This window comes from Apostichopus japonicus, chromosome 19 (assembly GCF_037975245.1).
Source record: "Apostichopus japonicus isolate 1M-3 chromosome 19, ASM3797524v1, whole genome shotgun sequence".
Classification (NCBI taxonomy): domain Eukaryota; kingdom Metazoa; phylum Echinodermata; class Holothuroidea; order Aspidochirotida; family Stichopodidae; genus Apostichopus; species Apostichopus japonicus.
In genome coordinates this window covers 10351509-10377592 of record NC_092579.1, presented here as the reverse complement: position 1 = coordinate 10377592, position 26084 = coordinate 10351509, and the positions used below count along the sequence as shown (strand labels likewise).

Here is a 26084-nt window from a genome sequence, read left to right as displayed (position 1 = left end):
GGTGGGGCTAGAGTTGCAAGCGTGCAATATGCCGATGACGTCACTTGTATTTTGTCTGACCTCGCCTCCTTCAAGCCTTTATCGAAGGTTTTGGCCACCTTCCAAGAGGCTACTGGTGCCAGACTTAACAAGTCCAAGACCAAAGGGCTGCGTTTAGGAGGTTGGCGCGGCCAATCCCTCCCAATCGATGCTACTTGGTCAGATGTCATGATCAGGGTAAATGGCATCTGGCTAGGTTATAGTGCCCCGGAGGCCACCACTTGGGCCGAGAAGGCTGATCAGGTGGAGGCAAGGCTCGACACATTCAGTCGGAGGTGGCTCTCCCTCCCTGGGAAGGTTACAGTTGTTAATCGTTTTATTGTTCCTCTCCTTTAGTATCCTGGTACGGAGATCGCTACACGAGATCATGTCTTGGTGCGATTGGAGAGGATCATTTTTTTTTTATTTGGGGAAAGCGCAAACCAAACCTTGTCAAAAGGACCGTTCTGTAAAAGACCCCCTTGAGCGGTGGGCATGGTTTGGTCCACCTACCATCTAAACTGCGCTTTCTCCTTTTGAAAGGTTTTTCCGTTGCGTTTCGCCACCACTGGCCCGGATCCTTTTCCAATAACCGGCCAAAGGCGACAAGCCCTTCGGGGCTTTATACTCAGATTGGTGAATGTCGCTATTGAGTTTACACAGTAATTGCTGATTTTTCGTTCCTCCATAGGTGAAAAGTTCAAATTATTTTTTTCTTCAAAATCGATGAATACTTGCATCTATATATTCTCCAAAATTCTGTAACTTTTCATTCAAATCAGATTCGCCATTCTAAAGTGGCAGAGTTTGAAAATGTAAATTTTGCATTATCCTTTGCTTCCCCCTTGACGTCACAAAAACATTACGTAATAGTAAATCTGTCTAATTTTCACACTGCATCGACTAAAGTCAGTCTGGTGGTTGGATTTTCAATACTCATCAGAAGGAATCAGAATCTTCAAAGTCAAGTCTACACTCACACTGACATTAAACAGTGACAACAAGTGTATTTTCTGTTATTTTGGCCGCTATCTTGGTAATAGGTGACCCAAGCAACGTGTCATGACCATCATCTGTTTCAGTGACCCCGGAAACACCTGAATTGACCCCTCATTTGTTCATTTCTGATTTTTACAGCCAGATATATGACATTTCCTTTTTTCTGGCGGCCATCTTGGATTTTGGCCGCCATTTTGGTAGTGGGTTACTCAAGCAACATGCCATGACCATCATGTTTCAGTGACCTCGGAAACACCTCATATGTTCATCTCTGATTTTTACAGCCAGATATTTGACATTTCCTTTTTTCTAGCGGCCATCTTGGATTTTGCCCGCCATCTTGGAAAATCGTAGCCGATCAAGTGGGTTCCACGGATAAAATCAATAGATAGGTCAAAAAGAAACTCCATGCCAAATTTGGTACTTTTGTCCAGCCGGTAACGTTAAGCCTAAAATTTGTTGCTAAGCCACCTGACTAGTATGGTAACCCATGCCCCAGTCAACCTCAAGCAAAAATGCAAGTACTGATAATCACAACATTATGTAACTTTACACCTAATTACAGAAATCATGTGTCTGAAAATGTCTTAGAATGCATCATTCAACGTCGTAAAATTTAATGTGTCTCTATGAAAAGTTCTTTCCCAAATTCTCGACCTATAAGAGTCAACTTTAACTACATCACAGACCCGTCCCCTCCTTTATAAAATCCTGGATCTCCTCCTTTGGACAATCCAATTAAGTCAGCTTAATGCTATATGTGAATGCTTTCACATATTCCAGTCCGAAAATGTTAAACCTATATAAGGAACTTACCAGATAACAGAATAAGTATATATTTTCGATAAAGTTTCATTTTTTGTGGAAAAATTTATTATAAACTTTAGTAGAAATAATTCATTTGCATAGAATTACATGAATAATTGTTGACTATTTTAATTTATGTAGTTATACCACAAGCTTTGAGCTTTCCTCCGGTTTCAGTGATGGTTTGTTTACCTGTTACCTGGTTTCAGTGATGGTTTGTTTTACTGAAACATTACAAATATACAAACATATACTACTCATAATTTGAAAATTATTATAAATCAGTGTAAAAGAACATTTCAAAGACAAAAAATGCCACATACATTGGCTAAATATTGCTAAATACCACAGTAGTCTCTATAAACTTTGAAACATTACCAATATAATTAAATCAAAATAATCAATAAATGATCAAATTTCAAACAATATTAAAAAACAATAAATTTCTATCAAACATGCATAATTTGTAAATAACGCAAATCGTACGAAACAGAAAACATCAGGAAGGAAAGACAATAAATTGAAAGACCAAAAATTTATATAAAATGGATTAAGAATAAAATTGTTCATACTGTGTCATTAATTGCAATTATTCATTAATGTTAAAATAATAGGATTTAAAATGAAGAATATGGCGCCTCTTTATAGGTTACCTCCCCTTCAATTATGCTAGAAAATGACAAAACCAGTCACTATTAATTAAATTTCAATTTACTGCCATTCTCTGAGCATATTATTATTTCCTTAAAAATTGTTAAATTACCTGGTAACAATATATGAGAATTCTTTATTTAGTTGGAAACTCCTGAAAAAGTATTATAAAACTTTAAGTAAAATTACCTTTACAAACTTTGTAACCAATAGTTGACCATTGCAAAATTGTTATTGAAGACAGTGCAACAATACCTTTTGAAATATCTTTTCGTTTTGATTTTATTTTGACCGCAAAGATACAAATCCACCTTTAAGTGGCCCTTTTGTCTCACTATTAAATATGATAAATTGCACCCATCAGACCTTCACTGTATATTTATACTAAAAAACTGTACTTCACAGATTTTACTGATAATAGTTATTAATCTTCCACAGACAAACCAAATACTTAATAAGGGTGCTCAAGGCACATCACAATATTACCCTGGTCAACGATAACCTGTCACACATAGAGACAGTCCCTCCAGGCTGGAGAAAGGGGAAGGACATTGCCCCTGCCATCCTCCTGTTGACTACCGTGCCACCACCTCCCCCTCACTTTTGCCACCACCATGTGTACAAAAGGAAACCTCCACAATTTACTAGACACAAGTACTGTGCTTCTCCTTAAACTGTCAGTGTTCAATAACTCCAACCCAGAACTCCTGGCTACAGGGCTTCTGTGGGTTCTCTGTCCACGCTGTTGGTTAGTACATAATTGAATGTGATGATATTGTAGAAACACACTTGTACCCTCTTCAACATGAATATCAAGGTTAATGTTGCATAGATTTTTTTGCTAATCATTAAGGAGAAAAATTCTTACAAAAATTCATTATGCATGTATACATAACAGTGATATTTTTTTTAATATGTCATTACTTTCTTTCATCACAGCAACTATACTCTCATTAAATACAAATATAAATTTACTGGAAGTGACAAATTTCATATCAAACTAGACATGTGATATGATGTATAATTAGTTTGCAATATCAGTTACAATTACCTGTAGCACCATTTAAAACAACTAATAGATTAAGCACCAAAAAGTATGCCACGATGCAAACTTAAATTTTTACCCTGTTAAAAACATATTCAAAATCCATTTATTAAATTGAAACATGTTTTGAAAAACATTGATTTACATATAAGAATACATTATTCTTGATTCCATTTTTATTTGGCCACCAATTGATCCCCAGTCTCGGTGCTGTCACCCCATCCAACCCCCTCTTCTTTCGACAGGCCTGAATACAAAACACACCTATTTGGATTCCTGAGACCATCAACCATACAAGTTGACCAGCAATTGGAAACTATCATGTTTTTCAATCTTCACAGTTATTTTTTAACTTCATGTTTATTTTCCTTTTTTCCTCTTCAATAACTTGAATACTGGAAGATGTAAGTTCCTGTTAACTACAATCCACTTTCACGGTTCACCATAATCTTTACAGAAATACCATTTACACCCTGCACATACAGTGACAACAAAGCTAAAACAGAAATCTGCCAGCAATACTATGTGACATTAAGAAGGATGAGAAAGATATATCTTCTATACAGTACATTGCTGGTTGAAAAAGACCCAAGCTTAAGAAATTATTCTTAACACTAGATGTGTTTTTTTAATTGTAACCAATTTTTACCAAAACAAGATTTCCTTACTGCCAAAAATTGAATCAGTACCGTGGATGATTTGTAAAGACGCCTGGCAAATGTGCATCTATGTGCTTTACTTTCTTATTACAATGTCGACTTATCTTTCAAATGCGACACATTTGAAACTTTTGCTTTAGCTTTTAATATTTCTCTTTGTTAAGATAGTAATCAAATATGCATATATCCTTTGTAAAAATATCATTTCCTCATTGTATAAATAACTATAATAAAATTTAAAAGACCCCAAAAAATAAAAAACAGACTTTTTCAGCTGAGTGAACATGATGACATCACTGTCTCTGCAGTCACCTGATGTGTTGATAAAATTTCACCAAATTTCGAAATTTTGAATTTTTCCACCATACAAAATACTACTTATAAACTCAAACATGCAGAAAATTTTGAGCAATTTCGGTTCAACAATAAACTTCAGCACACACAAGAATATCCCTGTATTCACAAACAACATACTTTCAAATTACAGACAAAATAATTGACTGTGTATGCTACAACACCTTGACTGCTAAAGCTGAGAGGTTTAAAATTTAGTTAAATAAAGAGACCCCTACATCCAAGTGACTTTATTTCATCTGTGGAGGTCCACATCCATGGTAGATTAACCACACCCAGCTTATTCTCAAAACTCCTCATCCTCATCCAATGCTTTCTCTAACCAGTCTTCTGATGTAGAGTCATCATCCCCTGAATCCCCTTCAGATCTGAACAGCTGGGCATATTGAATCGTTTCCTTCTTTGGAAAATAATGCATCATGACCAGAGAAACCGCACCCCAAGATGCAGCAAAGATACCAAATACTACAAACACTATCTTAAATCGGATGATCCTCCCCAACAAGCCACTGGTTATGTAACCAAGGACGGCACCAAGTGCCGAAAAGGATTCAGAATGAACGAACAGAGGATGAAATAGACCAGGAGGAGCAGTTCGCTCTAAAAATGATGAAATTGCTTGCCAGAATAACGTATGGGTGAATCCAGCGATGGGTGTTATCAATAAGGCCATCCAAGAGTTTGATATCATGCCAAGAAACAGATATGTCAAGGACAGACATATAAAGCTTATACCGAACAAACCAAATAGACCAATCTTTGGTATGCACCAGTGACTGTTGAAGCGGACGACACTATGTGAAATGGATTCCATGAAAAGATAGAAGCCCATTGAGAACTCTGTACCCCCTAAATCCTGGAGATGCCAAAATAAGAAACCTTTACCTAACGACAGCAATAGACCGAGGACGAAACAGCTCAACGCCAGAAAGATGTGATGAAGATCTGAGAGTAAGAAACGGCCGGCTTGCACGACTCGGTTAGCGGAATTCAGGAGAGACCGCGACTGAAAAATCGGTAAGAATATGGACAGTGCTGTAGCAAGTAGTAGGAAGAATGCTGAGGATGCAAACTGGACGACCATGGAACTTTTATTTTCAAAGATTATGCAAGGAATTTGATCGATGGCACCTGAGACTGCAACCGCTGAGATTCCATAACTGAGAGAGCAAATGGTTACAGCCACTGGGAAAAAGCTGAGGTTATCTGTGTCATCAAGATGGTGATACAGGGAGGCTCTAACCACGTGGACTGAACTGGAAGCAAACATCTCCCCAAACAAAACCACAATAAATGTTATAAAAAATATGCTTGATGATGATGATGATATAGAATCATTTGTTTTGGAGTCAATATTGTCATCATTTCGTCTTTGCCTGTGTAGTTTGACATTTGACATTTCAGGATGATGGAGCGACCTGCTTAGGAACTCAGCATCCAAACTACCAGAACGAGCAATCGGTGGGTTGTCAAAACTTGTTGTGGAATGGTTCTGTTTTGCTTGAGAAGAGGAATGGTTACTATCTGCACAATACTCGAGGAGAAATTCTGAAGAAACCGGTGGTATAAATGAAAGTGCGACGCGAAATAGAATTGCTGCAAAGACTGAACAAACCAGCAAGACCTTTAACTTGTTAAACTTTCTGGCAAAGTGGCGCCAAAATAAGCAGAAGAAAGTTCTGGTTAAGATCCGTATGCCTAAAAGAAATCCGATTTTTGATGACGAGAGACCCAGTTGCCGAAAATATATCGCTATGAAAGGGGTGAAACAGCCTTCTGCAGCAGCATGGAGAGACATAAAGGCAGTACTCCATTTGGTAAGAAAAGAACAACCAGCTTGATTCACTTTCATCATGGTGAAGAGAAAATTTCATCTAGAACTTTCTAAGAGACTCAGTTGGCAGGTCCTGTGGAGGCAAAGACAAACATGTCTAATTTTTAAATTTAAAATCACCAAAATATTTTCATCAACAGTATTTTACATGCCATGAAATGCCCCTTACAGAAATTGACACAAAATTGTGCAGCCTTGCATCTAATGATAATCGTATGAGTCAACAAGCCAGTGTGACTTAGAATTTCCTGCCTATAAGTCTTATCTGTCTAAGAAGATTATCTTTCTTTGGAACAGTACAAGTACTCTGTAAAGAAGTCAACTCTGAAGTCATTCAAGCTTAATAAACAGTGGTCTTGCCTGGCCATGTTGTTTGTGTACACAAGATCTAGTGATAAGCATCCACCTCTACAGCTGGAGGTGCGAACTCTAGTATAAACTTTCTGCTGAAAACCCACCTGTGGCCCATATATCAGGAATTCAAGAGTGTTCTGATCTGTAAGGGGCACTTTCATAGCAGGCAGCATAGCTGAATGTTTGCTTGAAAATTTTTGTTAGATACATGAGTTTAGCTAAGATATAGTAGGATTCCACTTGGTTTCTTTTGCAATTGATATGAAACTTAACACATTTGTATGTCCCTGAAGGTCACAATGTGATAACATGAGATGGGATTGTAAGTTGACACATAATTACTGATACTGCAAGTGCTCATAAAATAGCATGTGTCATTCAATTCCTTCTTCATATATTATTTACTGTAGAAGTGAAGTGTGCATCATTAAATTGTTCAACCTATATACAGTATTATATCGAAAAAAATGTATAACAATGCTAACATGAGAAGAGCCAACAAGGACTGAGGGTGCACTTATGAGTAAATGATGTTCAAGACACAGCTCTGTATATAGACTGCAGGTGAGAAATCATTGAAAATTGAACAAATTAACCAACAGTAGACTGGCTTAAGTTTGTGCTTAACAGTTTCACTTCTATGTTACTTGATGCTACGACATGTAGACATGTAGAATATCACTCCCTCCCAGTGATAAATACAGGCTTGCAGATCAGATTCTTGGAAAGAGTTCTACTTCTAATATATGCACATGTATACAAAATCATAGGCATTGCCTATTATTTACTCAAATCCAGGCTACAGTGCCCTTCTTTACCCAATACTGGTATGAACACCAGTATGAAATACCGGCATTTAATGCCAATTTATCACTGCAAGTTTTTACACTAACTTTCAGTCACTTTCCTTTTGACCCCTAGCTTGAGCCACAGTAGGTTGCCCACCCAGTAAACTAGAAATGTGGGCATGTGCCTTACACCTGTTTACGATAGTCGTGCTAACATTGTGCTGACATTGTGTAACTTACACGTGAACAACTTTAGGTATATTGCATTGCTAATGGTCCTAACGATAATTCTGTTGTTTGTTCGTCCTCCATGTATCCAGGTAAAAATATCGAAACAGGCGCAATCATTTAGCGGCCAACCTTACTCAGTCGCTGTTCCTTCCACTGGGTAATGACATGACAACCATAATCCCAATTTTACTTACTTCACAAAACATAGTCGCCGTTTATCCACTAGGCATAATGCACCTTGGCACTGCAGTGATGGTAGTACTCAGACATATGTGCCACACAAGTTCAATTCAGGGGCTCAGTAAATTGACACTCTAGCTATGAAGTTAAATGATGCTACCGGAACGATACAAAATTTTATTCAAAGTTCGTCCTCCGTTTGACAAAGTCCACAGTAAATGCTAATTCTCACCCAATAAATTCAAACAAATATTCCTATTTATTCATAATGAGCTCATGTTTGGTTGTTCAAAGATTTTTGATCATCAAATATGTTATGCTGCATGTTTTTTCGTGGAACTAGTTACACCAACTCTAGGCTTATTTGATTCCTTTTTCCTTGGCTAGAAGGGATTTTTCAAGGCAAGTGAATATTGCCAGCGTGGATAAGTGTACGTACTCGATGATGGCAACAACACACACTCTAGGAGAAAATTTTCCTGTGACACCGGTTTCCAAAGAAAAAGATATCATGGCGGCTACCGGTCCTAAGAAAAAGTCCACTGGCGCAGACGATGGTTTCCAGAAGGTATGCGCGAAATGTAAAAATGTAGTTTCCGATTACTTCTAAAATGGATTAACTGTTCCAGATAGACCAACTAACACTGTAGTATAAGCTACAGTTACACACAAACTGCAAGAAAATCGATTTGGCTTAAACGTTAGGCTATACAAAATCTTCAAGTAGCTTTTATTAGTTTATCCAGTATTATTATTACATCGGTTAACGGTTATTATCGGGTTTTCCCCTCTCAGGGAAGAACAATTGGCGTTGATGATATGTTCACATTAAATCACAAATATTCCCTTTCCGCTAGGGAGGAGAGGGGAGAAAGAACATACTTTCGCAATCCTTGCACAGTTTTGTTTTGTATAGGCTGTCTGTGGCTAAGCCATATGTATCGTATTTACACCTAGCCTAGCATACAATAGTGATAAAGAAAATATGCTAAACCAAAATAAACAGCATCAAAGAGATTACAGCAGCTCAATACCATTTCAAAATGTTTCTGTGTTTCTTATCATTAGCGAACAAGTTACTGACGGCTGTTTACCTTTTTGTGTGGGGTGGGGGAGTAGAATAGTACTAGTAGAGGGGAGAGATTTCATTACATCAGATTGCATTCCATATTTCCAAGTCAATTTGATAACAATGAGACAATTTCTTAGCTTGAAATGCCTTGAATGCACCTATAATAATTTTCGGACTTGATCAGTTAAAGTGAAAGCTACAATTGGCATCCTCTGAACTCTGACTTATTAAGATAATTACTGTTTTTGTTGTTTTCTTATCAGACTTTGGATTTCAGAAACCTGTGATCAGAATCATATAATCATGAGTTTGTCCTATGGTTAGGACTGTGTGACAACACAGATATATTCAGTAGTATAGACCGTGCTTACTATACAGTCCAGTCATTTTAATTTTTATTGCTTTGTTTTCTTCCTTTCCTTCATGGGAGTGTTCTACATTGTTAACAATAAGACTGCCTTCCCGTAGAACACTAACCTTTCACAACTATGTCGTACTACTTTATCATGAAGATAACAACAAATAAATGAAATCAAATTAATGAAAACTATGCTTCATGTACACAAAGCCAAAACAAAAAAAGGTAGTAGCATTCAGTCCATCAATTGTTCAAACATAAACATTCAGTTCTCAATATTGGTTAAGTTTCTTTATTGTAATTATTACATGATTGACTATGCAATTTACATAAAATTTATAAAAGATTTGAAATATATTCTCATAAGTTTACTCACAATCTTCACCTGCTGATGTTTCTTACATTTTCTGCTTTTTACATATAAAAGAAGAGATATATTTCTCAATAAAATTTATATTCAGATTAGATCTGCAAATATTTAAAGTAAGTACTTGGTGACCCCCTGTTAACCATAGTGTAGTAGTGACTTATTCTGTTGGAATTCCTTTAATAAAAAAGGAGAAGAAGATACAAGCACCAAAAAAGACAGAAGGTGGGACATAAGTCATAGACATAAGTCTTGGTTTCTTAGTTCACAACATTGAGTCATAGACCAACAATGTATCCAAGACTGAGAAATATTCTATTGCTGGTTCCATAAATGATTTCCAATTTTCTACTTGAAGTATTTTTAACAATTTTATAATGGGCAATAGAACGTGACAAAATTGATGACATCCAGGGATGCTGAGTTGTCACTGTTAGGTGATGCTTTACAAAGGTATTTGTTCCGTATTTTGTCTTAAGTTTGGGGTCAGGAGAGTAGTGTGGCACATGGCTACAAACTTGAATTTGATTGGTCTTAGATCATTTGCTGTAATCCATTCGATCATGTATACCTGTAGGACCCTGGTGCAACAATCTGAGTAGTGAACAATTGCAGTGATTCTCAGTACTCTTTATGTGATGGTTGTTGTCTAGTTTTTAATACTTGCAAATACAATTTCAATTCTTCCTACTGAACAACTTCTTCTTTTTCTTCTTTTTTCCAGATGTTTATTGAACCAAGTTTGAAGCAATTATCAGAAGGATTGGAAGATGTCATGAAACAAATGGATGAATACTCAAAGTAAGAAAATTGCTATATACAGTAGCACCTCATCTGCAAATTATGAACAGACTTGCAGAGCTCTATTATTAGGCCGAACATTCCCTAATGCCTCACTAAACTCAGGATGAATTATGAACGTTGCTATGGTTACGTACCATTTACAGGGTATTTGTAATAATGGTCACATTACTATATACACTAAAATATGGTTTATCTGAATAGTTTTTTAAACTAAATAATTTCACCAAAAAGAGACTGTGTAACTGTATGTGGCATGCAAAACTAGTTGCTACCACTAGAGCTTCAAGGTGCAAGCTTTCATATGAGCTGTTTCTAAGGAACTTTAAGGAAAATATAATACAACATAACTGTATACAGATGTGAAGCATTTGACAGTACTCAGTGACAATGGTTCTCTCTGTGTCACAATGTCTATCTGAACATTTAGGTGCCTTAAGAATAAGGAAAGGTTCGATGGTTTCCTGTTCCCAGAGGTTGGTATGATTAGAGACACCCTATCTAAGCCAGCAAGGCATTCTTGCAGGGCATGTAGCCAAGTAGTGCTGTTTGTGAACAGGAAAGGCTCAAGTACAATACAGTATGGTACATAATGTGCATAAAAGATAATACTGTACATACATACTGTATATACTTTGGTTTAAATGATTACAGTACAAGCCTCACTCAGACAATTTTTCCACCCACATATAAACATGCACATACTTAGTGCAGCATTATGGAAACTGGGTGGTAAAACATATTCTGCAATTGATATTAATATTTACTGCAAATCAGGAATATACTGTTAAAACTGTAGGTTTACCCCTTAGGTTAGCATCTTTAATTACCTTTGCACTAAAAACTTGTTAGCTGCAAATTTCTGTCAGAAATACCGTTGGACCATAGTTTGATTTGCTTATATTGTAGTACTTTTAGCTCCACATTGTTCAGCATTGTGCAAATACTGTACAACTATTCTGACACTTTAAACTTTGAAACAGTCAGAGGCTATGACTGTAACAGGGCTCGCAATAACCCACTGCACCGAAGTACCCTTGGCAATGGCTTGAAAATTGACGTTCAGCGACAGCAAAAACTGCCCTTTTATGGATAGCTTTCGGTGCCCTTATCGCGTAAACTAAATAATGCACAATAAAATATTTGAGAATGTTCAAACACAAAAAGATTTGATATTTCCAACTCCGTAAAAGGTCAAACTCAATCCCACTGTTAATTTATCCATGGAAATAGCGTGACTGCACCAGTTAGGCAAAACTTTGTGAGATCATTCTTCGAAGAACGTTGCTTCAACAATCTTTTCACTTTCACACAGTAAGTCAGTGACACTTCTCCATTGAGTTAACTGTGTGCGAAGGGAATCACACAGTAAAATCCCATTGACATGTTCGGAAACTTTGTACAGTACTTGCGCTTGTAAATAATGATCAATAAAGATAATGAATGATGAAAAGAAGCTTCCTGTTTTCAAAAGTTTCGGAGCACAAATCTATGACTTTGTGACAGTTACTCAAGTGTTTAATGTGACACAGTGTTTAAAATATAAATAACTATTGGTGCCCTTTTTCAATTGAGTTTTGGCCGTGGTGCCCTTATAAATGGCTATGGTGCCCTTTAAAATTAACAAAAACTGAAAGCCATTTGGCTGTACCCCTTTTGAATATATTGCAAGCCCTGCTGTAACATGACAGGTATAACAACTGAAATGTATACCCTCAAGTGTCATAATTAAATTATTTATTTCACCCAGGCTTACTGGTTTACTCCCTTTATATTAAAACAACTACTCATGTCAGGTTGACTACGTACTGTATACATGTGCAAGATTTAGATAAGATTTAGCATAAAACACTGAGAGGAAAACCTGTCTGTAGTACTTTATCTTAAGCATTATAAAATCTGTCACAGGCACCTACAGTAATTGCACTACTGTAAGTATGTTTAGTACTGTATCTACTGTATGTGTAGTATTCTACTACAGGTGCATTGCCTTCTGTATTGAACTTTCGAATAAGTTTAAATGTGGTGATTAGTGTCGAAAATATGGAAACTTGGATTTTGGTAGGTCTACAGAATGGTGATGACAAATTTAAATTTCTTTCTAGTACATTTTCTCCTACTGTAAGAATAAATTTTTTGTAAATGTAATGTTTTTTTTCTAAGATATGTGACCTCACTCATATCTAAAAGATCACAAAGAACATCAGTGAATGCTGTCATGAACCTAGTCTCAACCTTCCTTTTTTGCCGCTAGGATGCCACAAGAAAGAGATAGTCAATGCTAGAAGCTGTGCTAATTATTTGTGAATACAATGGCTATATCTGCTGTACCTAAGTGTACATTACTGCATGCAGTATTAACATACAGTAGCATCTTACCGGTCTCCACCAGAAATAGATGGCTATGGTCTCCTCACAAACCTACTGTGTTTAATGAGACAGTTATCCTTAAAGCATTGCCACCCCCCCCCCCCCCGGCCTCCTCTGCCCCTTTGCTTCTCTCCATTGGGATTACCAACAGCTTCCAATATATATTCCACATTCCTTTTTTGTTCTATCCTTAAAAATATCTGGACCAGCAGTGCTCAATACCTAAAGGTGGTACATGAAAGGTTTTGATTTTTGAAGAAAAACCATGAACTTTCTGCAGTGCTGCAATAATCTGGTATATATATGAACTTCAAGGGCCTATCCAATGCTATCCTACTGTACTAGATGCACATTAATCAATGGCACATAGTGAGATTTTCATTGTCTGTCCAGACAGTAGAGTTTCAAACCAGTTTCTAGGGACTGTCTTTAAACATACTGTACAGTGGGAAGATTCTAATTAGTTTTAAATTTTCATCCTCAATATTTTAAAGCACTTTGTCTTTAAATCCCAATAAGTATCCTTCAATATGGATATGAGTATTTCTCTGTGTCCTCTGTCTCCCATAAGGCCCTGTTTTCTCTATTTGCATATATTCACTGAGCTGTTTTGGATCCAAAATAATTTGTGAAAACCTTTGGAGGTAATTGATTGGCCTTTTTCCTACTAGTTGCTAAGCTGTTCCAACTAGTTCGTCAGATCCTTTTCGGCATTGTTAAATTATAAGACTGACCTGTTCCTTGAGTTCAGTTTTGACTGCATTCTGTAAATGTGTGATGATACAGTTGGTCCCCCCCCCCCCTGTATTGTAAATTGGAATTTGTAAACCTCTCATGGAAAGGAGGAGGTAAACTGTTCTGTCAGGAATGGAGAGAAGGCTGTTTTGTGTCTCCCTTAAAAGTCCCAAGAACAGCATACGGGTGTATCTACTTTACGTTGTTCTATTTCCATTCAAACAACTTTATGCACCCCTATCTACTGTACCTACGGTATGACTACAAAATGTAATATACATTCTAGCACTGCGCCCCCACTGACCCATCTTTGAGCCAATGCACACATAGAATATACTGTAACTACAGTATATATATCTACTGTACTATTCTGAAGGCTAGGATTCTAGGAATTGTACAGTGTGTAAGCCTGGTGTGTTCGTTTGGTGAAAACAGAGCCAATAATAATAACGATGAGCATTTCGTACCCTGTTTCGCATACTGTTGAATGTCAACAAAGTACTATATCACGGTCCAAATCATTAAATTACTGATTTGCAACTGGTGTTTTTATCACAAATAATATCTTTTAAGCAGTCTCCTAGGTTTAAGTTACAGACAACAAATTAAATTTTATTGCCGTTCAAAATTTAAAGGATGTAGAACAATTTTAAGGGGATATAGATTTTTCTAAAATATTCGTCACTACGTAAAAAAGAATACAAAATAATATGCATATTCGTCAGTACGCAAAACCAGGGACGATTTGTAATGAGCCCGTTTTCGTCAGCAACAAAATGTAAATCATATTTTGTGAAACATACTGTAGAGCTCCGTATTTGCTATAAACTCAAGATATTTTGCCATCGCTGAGGTGCTGTTAATTCAGTTCACTTACTGTGGTGCCAATGCAAACTACAGTACTCGTCAGTACCATAACACTATCAGCCAAATTTTCAGCCTTTGTAAATTTTTGTGAAATCAACCTGTTTCTGTCAGTAGTTGAAGCTGTTAAATAACTGACAAATTAGATTTTCATAGTCGAATATTGACTCACAAGGAATTGATTAAATTTCAAATTGGTTACGTACACACCAGGTGCGACTCAGTTCCGTTGCTTTGTATTTTATACCATCAAATTCAACCAGCCGCTGTACGAATTGTGGTTGTTTACAGCATGTACAGTAGATAAGCCGGATACTATTTGTTTTCCTTTGTTCTGCATATTGAACAGATTGTTTGAATTTATTAAACAAAATTTGTTCGAGTCTATAAAATGGAACAATGCATCAGCGTGCATTCTGTGTGAATGTCTACAGACATTTAAAACTAATGGAAGTAAACATAAAGTTGATTTAGATTGGTTAGTTCTGGAATCTCAGTCATTGGTGGTTTAGATACAGTACAGACTGGAGCCATTGGGACATGCACAGCTCATAGCTGTTAGTAGTGGAAACTTCATCCAGGGCACGTAAAGGTTAAACAGCCGCAGGGGAACGAGAGGTTGACTGGAAATAAATAGACTGCAATAGACGGCTGCAAAGAGGATGTTTGTGTTTGAATTTTTTGGTACTTTATGGAAATTTCAAGAGGAACAGCAGACAATTGACAGCAGTACCCTCATGAATGCATGTTGCAGTCTTGTGCTTTTATAGTATTGTTTTGTGTTTGTAGTACAGTAACTGCTCATTGTGGATGAATTGCTTGCAACATCTTACAATCAGTGACTTTTAGTGGTCTTTAGTTTTCAAAGTTTTGAATCTGAGCCTTAAGGAGCTGGTTTAACAATGGGGCTAATCATGAAGCCACACAGCTAATAAAAGATCAGACGCATGGCCGCATGGTGGTCGCATAATCAGTATATATTTATGCAGCCAGGACCTTGTATGAGAGGACTAAGAGAGTTGGAAACACAGCATAATATCCAGCCTGGTCTTTTTGTGAAAATGAGGTGTTTTTGCAATGAAACATCTTAAGTTCTTAGAGATTTTTGGTTTTTATAGATATTGTAATTTAACTGTTTAATTCAAATCTGATAGATGATTAGGCTGATGAACTGGACCCGTAGAAGTTTAGTTGTTAAGGATAGGTTGACTTGGATCAAGTAGTAAAGTACCACCCAATTAATATTCAAGCTTGTGAACGGTAAAAGAACGTTTCCAGTAGTCTACGTAGGAGCAACTGTTATAATACCCAGTTCGTACAATTCAGTCAGTGCGCATGATGTAACGATCAACGGAACGCTTACAGTAGTACTACAAACATCGATAATGTTCTCTTTACTTGGCTTGGTGACCGGGGAGCCGGAGCTGGATTTGTACAATTTAGGTGCAGAAGCTGAAGATCTCAGTTCCCAGGGTAGTTTGAGCTCCTGCAGCTCGGACTATTCCAGCTCACTGATCTCAGATCTGGAAGGATTTAGTCTAGGACATTACAAGGTAGAGTCCATATTTGGTGATTCGGCAGAAGAATCAAACAGTAGTAGTGAATCTGTGGATGGAGAGCCTGTAGTTTATCATGTCTGCAGGTGAGTGGTTTACCAGAAAATAATCAGGAAGAAGTAATTAAAGGGAATCTCTAATATTTGAATTGGTCATCTCAGAGTATGGTCAAAGTTTTTTATATAGCTTAAAGGACTTTCATTTTTAAAACTTGTATTGCATCCAGAACACAGTCTTCACTAAAACACTGTTGTGTTGACTACTGTACAGTACAGTGTTTCTTAATTAACAGTATAATTAAGTTAATTAATTGAGTTAATTAATTAAGTTAATGTAATTAACTTAAACTTAATTAACAGTATAATTAAAAGTGGAAATCATTATGTGATAGAGACCAAAAGAAATTTGCCATAGATGGTCAAACCATTAACAGTTTATAGTACAGTACAACAGACATGCAGCATTTAGAATATTTTCGTCTCTGATTCATGAATTTAATAATTTATTGTATTATTCTTTAACTTTAGGCTATCCTTCTGTACAGGTAATGTCTGGTAATAATTTGAAAGTTCTGAGTACCATGAATGTACAGTACAGTACTTTTTGTGAATTCCTGTTGTACAAGTTTCTACCAACTGTTGTAAAAAATTAGGTGGGGAGGGGTTGAGATGTGGTGGGGGTGGGAGATGGAGATTGGCCAGAACACAGGAATCATCATGAGGATAGGGGAAGGGAACAGGGAATAGGGAGCAGTAGGGGAGAAGGAAGGAAGGGATGGGTAGATGGGGAGGGGAAGAGGCAGTGAGGGAAGGAGGCAGGAAAACAGATGGGAATAAAATATAACCCCTAATTCCAAAAGCTGATGCCGCACTGTACTGTATGTTTTGAATTAGTGCAATAGCTGTTATCAAATGTACTGTAACTACTCTTGATGCACTCTTGATTAATTAAAGCAAGGATACTCAGCTACTGCCCAAATCAGGTATATAATCAGTCATAAAAGAGAAGTACTGTATTAAAACATTCAATTAAGATCAGTGATGGCAATGAGTACAGCTACAGTACTGCATTCATGTTCAGCTCAAGCTGTTTAGTATGCAAAATTGCCTGGAGATTAAATGTTAAACAGTATACATATACTGTAGGCCTGTGGTGACAACAAAACCAATGTCAAGAAAAAATAGACTTTGTGCTTGTATTGATATTTTGGTAAATTTATGATTTTCCATTATTTGCAAAAAGGGGATTGGAGTGATTACTTTGTAAAATGTAAATTCTCAGCAAACATTATCAGACACACAGACAGGTGCATGTTTTTACTGTATATTGTATTCCATAATGAGTCATGAATGTTTACAGTCGGTGTACGTTTCTAGACATTCAGCTGTAAAAATATGTTCTTTAATTAGCTCTTTTAATATTGTCGTTTCAGTATCTTTTACGTCACTCATATGTTAAAGTACAGTAGCTGTGGACTAATAGTCACTGACTGTACCAATTTCAAACTACAGGTAGCAATGCCCAGTAGTAATATACAGTATATTGCCATTCTATCCTTTTCCCATCCTAAACATCAACACAAAATTTTAAAACCAAATGAAAAAAAAATTGCAGCAGGAAAGTTTGGCCACATTGAAGCCAACCTATAATCTGTACCTAATATTACATTGCCCTAATATAATAAATTTATAGCCATATTTGGCCATTCTTTCCATTAAAACCGGCTACAGTATAAGTGCTTGCTGCTTTGTCATAGGCTATAAGTCTATACTGTACATTTGTCTCCATTACTTCCAATGCAATAATGCTACTAGTTTGCGTCCGAGGGACACAAGTCCCCCCCCCCCAAAAAAAAAAAAGTTTGCATCCCTTTTAAAAGTAAAACTTGTGTCCTGATTGAACACTATGACTTATTTTGATTCCTTGCAAATGCAGAAGGAATCTATGGGATGGTAATGGCGTGTGTGTACAATGTGTGACACTTGCTGGTAAACGCTTTTACTTCAGAAGGATACAGGGGTACATTTCATATCGATATGTAGGTTCCCCTTAGGTGGAAGTGGTTTGGGATTTTTGTTAGTATGAGTCAAAAGGTCATTTGAGGTCAGCACGGGTCAAATTCTGAAAGCATTGGTCACACAATATCTGGTTAATTTGTTAGATTTTATATACTGTACAGTAGTCCAGTTACTTTTATTTGATGAATTTCAGTTGTTTAAAGGGTCAATTCTCAAATATCAAAGGAGTTAAAGAATACAACCTGGACTAATAGTTGTGTTTGTTTTTTTTAATTAATATTGGAAACTAAACGCATTGTTTAAATTGAATCACAGTCATATACATTATTTACTTCACTCCTCTAACCTACAGTCTTCACACAAGTCCGGCAATTTTCCTTCTACCTTACCTGACAAAATTGGTATCAGTTTAGCCCTTGCACCCATCGCATCCCCCACTCCATCTGACCCACTTCCTTGTTAAATCTCGGTTCTGACATGAAGGAACAAGCTACCAATTTATTCATCCTAGGATGCAAAGATGACCAACTGCATACAGCTCTCAATGCCGCTCATACGAATTTGCTATAACTTAATAAGTTCTGTAGATCTGCAATACACATTCCACTTTTTCTGGCCAATTTGCATTTCACATCAATTTACGGTTTTTCTTTGTGTTTCTTAATTTTTGTTGTTTGCTAACATCTGTTTCATTGCACTCTGTCTTCATATTGTACATGTAACAGGTATGCATGTGTGTTGTATTTCACTTGCTTTCTGCTCTTCTGGCTCAGCATCCTACCAAACTTCCCTAACTAATCTTTTGCGTTGCAGGCAGTTGGATCGTGAGAGAGATGAAGCTTTGAATGCCTGGCATAAAAAGGTCTCAGCCAGGGATCTCCCGGGCCCCATCGCAGACAGGTAGATCCCATATTAAACCTGCTTTTCAATTTAAAAGGAACCCGTAAGAGTTTATGGAAATACACAAAGTTTTCAAAAGCTCTTTCCCCAAATATTACCTTTGTTTCCTACAGAAAGTACAGTAGCTAAAGTACAGTACTATACATACTGGCTCCGGGGGGGGGGGGGGGGAGAGGCCTTTAAAGAAACCATTGTGTAGAAACAAAGAGGAATCTGCATATAATCAAGAGTAGATAATAAGTAACATTTACTTCATTCCTTGCTTACCTGTCTCCCCACAAGGCCCACAACCTTAGTACTCCTATTGACCGTGCCTATAATATAGGTAATTTCTTAGTACTGTAAATACTGTTCTGTATTCAGAATATTGCAAAGCTCTTCTTGACTATGATAATATTGTATATCAATTATTGTTTTTACTGAAGCCCAGGTTGTACATTTTCCTAGTATTATAATTATATTAATATAGACTTATATCAAAACAACATACTGTACAGTAATCAAATGGCACAGTCACCACTGTATGTATATATATATATACTGTACTGTACACTAGTCTTATACGTATACATTTGCAGTTTTAACACTTTGTCGTTTTTATTAACTGCTCAACTCCTTTTTTCATTAATAAGGCTGGCGCATAGCTTTCATGCTCTTTACAAAAGCTTTTCATATCATTCATACAAGGACCCTTTATATTCCATTTACAGTAATCATCGATTGGGGCTTGAATTACATATCCTCTGCAGTGTTATATGTGGTTTTGACAAATTGCAAGATTTTCTTCTGTATCCGTCATACCATGGAGGTCTGTTTTTACCTCCATGGTCATACCTAAATTTGCTCTGTTCAACCCATATTTCCTGTTCCTGTCAAAACTTGGAATTCCTGTAAATTATGTACAGAAACATGGAAAGCATATTCCTTAACCAGAATGATCACAGAAAGCATGCCACCTACATTCACACCTACAGTACAGTATACTGTACATCATGCGCTGACAGTTTACAGGGTCCCTGAGCACTTTGCCTTCCCTAGTTTCTACCTTTGAAGTTGACTAACTTTTAAAGGACTAAATTTCGAAAATATTGGTGGTAAATGGGAATGATTTCATTGGAGCCACTTCTGGTTACGGTATCCCTTCTGATTTTACTTTCTGACTACTTTCTTGCTGTATTTCACTACCGTTTTTAATTCCTCATTGAGGGTAGCTTCAAAAAAAATATACTGCTGATGAGACTAAGTTAGTGAGAAATAAGTGAAGCGTTTTATTTTTTTCAGCCCTGTAGAGACGTACTGTATCTTCATCTTCATCTTATCAACTTTCGAACTATTAGGATGTTTTAAAACGTTTTTGTCAATACTGATGAACTGCCGCGCTCTGACACATACGGTACAGTACACACTACCGTGAGCTTCGTATTCACAAAAGTTACCATCAGAATGTCATGTTCATTTATATTTCTCAAAATTTTAAGGGGAAAATTTGTAACATTGACCTTGAAAGGGTGTTTGATACTGTACCATTTATAACTAACCATTTTCCAGCCAGTGAGCATAATGCTGTCAAAGGACCCCACACACTCAAAGTACTGTAGCGTGACAAATATTTACATATAGCAGGCTTATATATGTTCCCAACATGTACAGTACTGTATATCAGTACATCATATATCTGTATGTTGTTGGGGGCATAGTGACAGTACAGCAGATCATTTATGAACAAATAACATAGATTTTGCTTTGTTGTTTTTTTTTTAAATAAAAAGAAATTGCATATCGATTGGTTGAGTTTTCACAGTGAGCAGGGCATGCTCTCCACATATTAATTTTGTTTTTGTTATTTTTTTTGCTTTCTCTCCATCCATTCTGTATATATTCAAATCACATAATTGTGCATTTAGTCCTTCTGGTGTTAATATACATATTACACTACATACAACACTGTACAAAATCTTCCTTTGTGTACTGTTTGTATCATTTTGGTCAAACTTTTGATTTACATTACTCCTCTCTTACCTGTCTCCTCAATCTACGTACCTCTTAACCAATCTACTGTACCCTAGCCTATTAACTGGTAACATTCTTGCACTGCGCCCCCAATGACCCCGTCTTAGGTCACCCTCTTTCTTTCAAATCCACCATTTCAACAGCCTTAGACACGTTTAATTTTGGTCAAATAGTTGGTTCATTGAAACTTATCAGACAATTTAAACTTTTAACTAAATTGTTGACAGTTTCGATAGTTTATTCAGCTGCAACTCGGGCAAAAATTTGTGATATAAATAGTACTCACTACTCCCCTATTTAAATACTGTTACTGCTGACAATTTGCCAGATTTCTTTGATTATTGCGGTGTTCATGTTGTCTAAGAAAAAAAGTTGTTTGCAGAAATTCAAGAGTACAGTACAAAATCATTAAGTAGAATTTGATATTGGGCAAACAAAATCTCAATGTTGGACACTGGTTTTTACAGTTTTCTTTTCCCCTTTTGTTTTTTGCCTGTTCTTTTCTTTATCGTTCTGTTAATAACAGTACTCGCTTGTAGTTGAATTTCCTTATCTTTATAATTCATAAAATTGAAGCAAATTTTGGCTGCAAGTACAACAAAAATTTGCTATTAATTAAAAACAAAAATAAAGGTAATTATTCACTGTTTAAGCTTGTGTCACTTGGAAGAAACTGATTTCAAAAGTTTGGACATTTTGTTATGTATACATTATACTATGATGCTGGTAAAAGTATAAAATACTATAGAACTGAACAACCGACCATCACAAGTTAAAAAGCAGCGGAAGCAGTGAGAGAACAAGGGATTCGTCAGGATATGTTGAATGGATTCAGATTCAGTCGATGGGATTAGATTTGTTGATGTACTTCAGTCAGACTGCCTTACCTGTCCACTCTACGAATATGCACTCTGATTGACGTAGTTTTGGGGATTTTGGTAGAAAAGAATATTGTGTGAGAAAATTTAAATCAAGTCTTATAATAATTAGTCATGGATCGAGTCGTGTAACAAGTCATGGATCAAGTCCCCGCTCATTCCGCAAAGTAAAGAGACTCAGAGAGGAGGTTTTCGACATTACTTGATAGAGATAAATGTTACAGTATTCAAGATAAAACAGTGAGTCATGAGAATTACACAACTTGAAAATGACATGACTTGTAACAACTCTGCACATAACTGATGAATGGGGAAAATATTTGGCATTAAAATTGACAGAGTGATAAAGATATATTTTCTGATGGAAGCATCCCATTGTTTAGTAAATCACTACCCACTCTTGGTTTTCTTTCAGTGTTTTTTTGAAAGGGGGAAGGGGGCTGGGGAAGGGGGCTGGGGAAGGGGGCTGGGGAAGGGGGCTGGGGAAGGGGGTGGGGAAAGGGGCTGGGGAAGGGGGTGGGGAAGGGTGGGTTATAGTTTGAGTTTTATTTGTTCATCTGGTTGGTTTTCTTCGTGGTCAGTCAGACAGTGTATGTGTCTGCTAGGCTGGCATCATTGTTCAGTAAAGTCTAGTAATACATAGTTACTTCCTTGATTCATTCCTAAGTGTGATAGTCATAATGTGATCTTGTATATATTGTACAGTATTTTTCTGTCTGGTTTTCTTTTCAGTGGTCAAAAACTGGAAGATATTATCCAGCAGCTGGAGAAGATTATTGTACAAGGAGATGAACAAACCTCAACGGAGTTTCCAAGGTGGGTAGTAGTTTTGTTTTAATTTATTTGTTATTGTCTTCACACAACTGCAAAACTTAGATGTTGGGTAAACTTGATCTACTTCATTTCTCTCTCACCTGTATATTCTGTAACATGTGCTCACTACTGTACTGTACCTACAGTGTAACCCACAATTATTGGTAATGCTGTAGCACTACTTCTCAATTGACCCACTTCTGGGTCAGTACCCACTTAGTCTGCCTATCGAGTGGAAGTGATGGTGAGAAGAAGAAGAACGGTGAAGTACAGTGAAACTAAAAGTGAAACTGGTAATCAGCATGTTAATCTTCTGTTTCCAAACTGCTTATCCACTAAAGAGCCTGTGTAAGAGAATATGTAAAAGTAAGTGGGCCTGACGTTTCGATCCTAGCAGGATCTGAAGCCTGTGAAGCCTCTGAGGAAGATCCTGCTAGGATCAAAACGTCAGGCCCATTTACTTTTACACATCTTACTTTTACACATCTTACTTTTACACATCCTTTACAACGTAACGTCTGGCGCAGAAATGCTGTAAACTTTGACACAGAATCATGTGGCATCTGCATTAAGTTTCAAACCTTACATGAAGAGCTGCTTCCCCTATGAACATGAACACAAAAATTTCATTCCAGATATTGCTAGCATACTATAGCATACTGCATAAGAAACAGTTTGATTGAGTTTGGAGTGTGATACTGTCATATACTACTGACTGTACAAGTTAACATGCTAACGGAAGCATTGTCTGGAAGAGTAACTAAATGCTAGCATTAGATTAACTGTACTTTGCTGCCTTGCTCACCTACCTGCTCGCAACATAAGTACTCTCACTCTACTGTTGCGATGCTTCTGTATGAGCCGTAATGTTGCTATAATGTAAGGTTTACGTTGCCATGAAGTAAGTAGTCAAAATTAGGAGAGCGCTAACAGAAGTTTGATCTTGGAAAGTAGATGCTTTGATAAATTACAGGTTTTGAACTTGTTTGAAGCCGGAAAAAATCATGTACAGTATGGTATAGACTTCAAAAATAATGTTTTAACCATCGCCTAACCCCTGAGGAGAGACCATTCACTACAAAGAATTGGAAGACTGGGTTTAGAAAATGCTTGGCTCTGCTTTGCCATGATGAAAACAGAAGGATTTACTTCACTTCACTCTTACCTGTCTCTCTTCTACTTTTGCACTTGATCTACCTAGCCTACAACAGCTTGAAATTCTGTTAAGTTTAGTATAGGGTAAAAATGTTTAAGAAATATGGTGAAATAAATAAAAATTAAACCTGCCTGGTAGTACTAGTTATCAGGATTTTGTTTTTGTTTTTCCAATAGGGCTATTACTTAGATGATAAGTGATGTTGTTGTTACCATGATCACATTATTCAAAAGATGCTATGGAATGTCAATGCCATTCATGACACTGTTTCATCCACCAACTTAATCCTTTATTCATAAATGCCTAAACCAACTTTCTGTATACTGGACCAGTCTCGAATGCGATTCGAGACTGGTCGAGTGTATAGAGAGGAGAATTGCTTCAGGATCGAAATGTTAGACAAACACTGGTTTGTTGCCGTGGCAATCATGAAGTCATAATTAAAAGAAATGAAGACATGCCATGAGTATATGCAAATATGTTTATGGGCAGAGAAATTTTCCAAATTGCATAGAACACTGTACAGTATATATAGCCTACTTTCAATCAGTTACAGCAGTAGTACTGTATATGTTTTCACACACACAGTCTCAATACACACTGTACGTACTTCTTAAATCATCCAGCGAAATACTTCGAGTAACATGAATGACTTAGGGATTAATTTTGAGCTTAATTTTAGGCTAGAGTCAATAGCACCCTTATCGAGGTGCTTCAACGAAGAACCGAAGCGTAAAGCGTCCAATGTTGACACTAGTAACAGTAGAAACCTTGTTGCTAAGCCTAACAATAACGTTAGCACTACTACTACTACTACTAGCAGTAACGACATGACTGACCAGGGACTAGGCCTAGCGATCTTTCAGACTCGCAATAACACTGCGGTTACTACAAGAACACCTGTCGAACAATGGAGCTCGGAACCTCTTCAAAAACTGCTCATTCTCAGGCCCAGTAAACGTTTATTTGAACGGTTCATCTACCGACCAGGGATAGACGAGTTCTACTCAAAAGAATGTTAGCAACAAGCAACGTTGCTGTCCTAACTATGTTGTAGCGTTTACGGACTTTCCAGAACACACACAACTCAGCATCTGTTTATTGCGCAATTTGACCTGGTAGGTCAAAAAAACGTTGTAAAATGTTATCTTTAGAAATTTGTTCATCTGTACTTATTTACTTTGCATTTGCCTCCATATTTTAGTGTTTGAATTGATTAAATTACAAAAATTTAAGACCAAACGACACTGCTTCATTCGTATTTTTTCACTCTTAATGTTCGTTGGAAGAAAATGCTGTTTTACAATGAGGTTACTATTACGTCATTCTGGAAAAAGATCAAGGGAGGCATTAGGAGAATTAAATACAGATCAAGAAAAATTAGCGAAAAAATGCCGTTTTCTAACATTTGTGAGGGTCATTTATGAATGGGGATAAAAACGAGGGTACTCGGTCTTAAATTTGATTTGAGACCTCTGATGACGTCATCGAGAAGGGCAGCGGACCTCGGCTATCGCCTCGGTCCGCTCAGCCTCCTCGATGACGTCATCATCAGTCTCAAATCAAATTTAAGACCGGTTCCCCTCGTATTTATCCCCTAATCATAGATGTAAACTACTGAATCTACTGTATATTGTCATTTATCTCTGCAATTTTCCTTCCAACAGACCTCCATTGATGCAAAACTTAGACAGAACAGCTCATCTGGCAATGCTTGGACAGAGCATCATAGCTTATCTTTCAATTTTAGATTCCAATCACGTTCGGAGACTAACAACACGTATAATATCAGACACAACCCTGTGGCTTTCAAGACTATTTAGGTAAGAGAAAAGAAAAGTAAAAAAATGATGGTGGCTTCCTTACATACATATGTATACCCTGGTCTTTAACGTTACTCCTGACTCTTCCCTAGTGGGCCCAAATCAGGGGCTTCATACAAGCCCTGAACCACCTGTGATTGGCGTCATATATAAATCAAGAATTAAATGGTGTCCTCTATTGTAGTCAAGTTTCTGGGTCCCACATTAAGATGCTGCCTATTTATTTTCAGTGTAGTCAGCATTTACCTTGTCTAAGAAAGAACTCTAGTCAGTATAGATTTGGGCAAGTTGTTGTGACGTATCTTAATGTTTGATTTTACATTTTTTTTTTTCAAACCATTGCCTAAATTTTTCTTCCATGAGGTTTGATAATGCTATCAGATTTGAAATTCACTGCATTTCTATCTTAGCCTGAAAATCCCTGAATAATTAAAGATATTTTT

The 26084-nt window shown here is 36.9% G+C and overlaps 2 protein-coding genes across 7 annotated transcripts in view; one reads left to right on the top strand and one right to left on the bottom strand.

Moving 5' to 3' along the window:
- Positions 1-1694: 1694 nt before the first annotated feature.
- Positions 1695-8130, bottom strand: LOC139959642 (major facilitator superfamily domain-containing protein 6-like). Of its 3 annotated transcripts, none has more exons than XM_071957431.1 (2): positions 7750-8130; positions 1695-6440 (listed from the first exon to the last, which is right to left on the bottom strand). In XM_071957431.1, the coding sequence occupies exon 2, from the start codon at positions 6386-6388 to the stop codon at positions 4820-4822; it is 1569 nt and encodes a 522-aa protein (XP_071813532.1). In that variant the 5' UTR covers positions 6389-6440; positions 7750-8130; the 3' UTR covers positions 1695-4819. The 3 variants fall into 3 exon arrangements, with proteins under 3 accessions (XP_071813532.1, XP_071813533.1, XP_071813534.1); XM_071957432.1 differs by having other exon boundaries at positions 7935-8130; XM_071957433.1 differs by lacking the exon at positions 7750-8130 and adding an exon at positions 7615-7633.
- Positions 8131-8271: 141 nt separating this feature from the next.
- LOC139959641 (putative pyridoxal-dependent decarboxylase domain-containing protein 2) overlaps positions 8272-26084 on the top strand; it is a 43864-nt gene continuing 26051 nt past the window's right edge. Inside the window, exons 1-5 of one of the 4 annotated variants that reach the window (XM_071957428.1) lie at positions 8272-8488; positions 10442-10518; positions 18875-18961; positions 22582-22665; positions 25486-25641. In XM_071957428.1, coding sequence (XP_071813529.1) covers positions 8363-8488; positions 10442-10518; positions 18875-18961; positions 22582-22665; positions 25486-25641 — 530 coding nt within the window. In that variant the 5' untranslated portion in view covers positions 8272-8362. Of the gene's footprint in view, positions 8489-10441; positions 10519-14870; positions 16130-18874; positions 18962-22581; positions 22666-25485; positions 25642-26084 lie in introns of those variants that run through there. The other 3 variants (XM_071957430.1, XM_071957427.1, XM_071957429.1) reach the window with 3 other exon arrangements.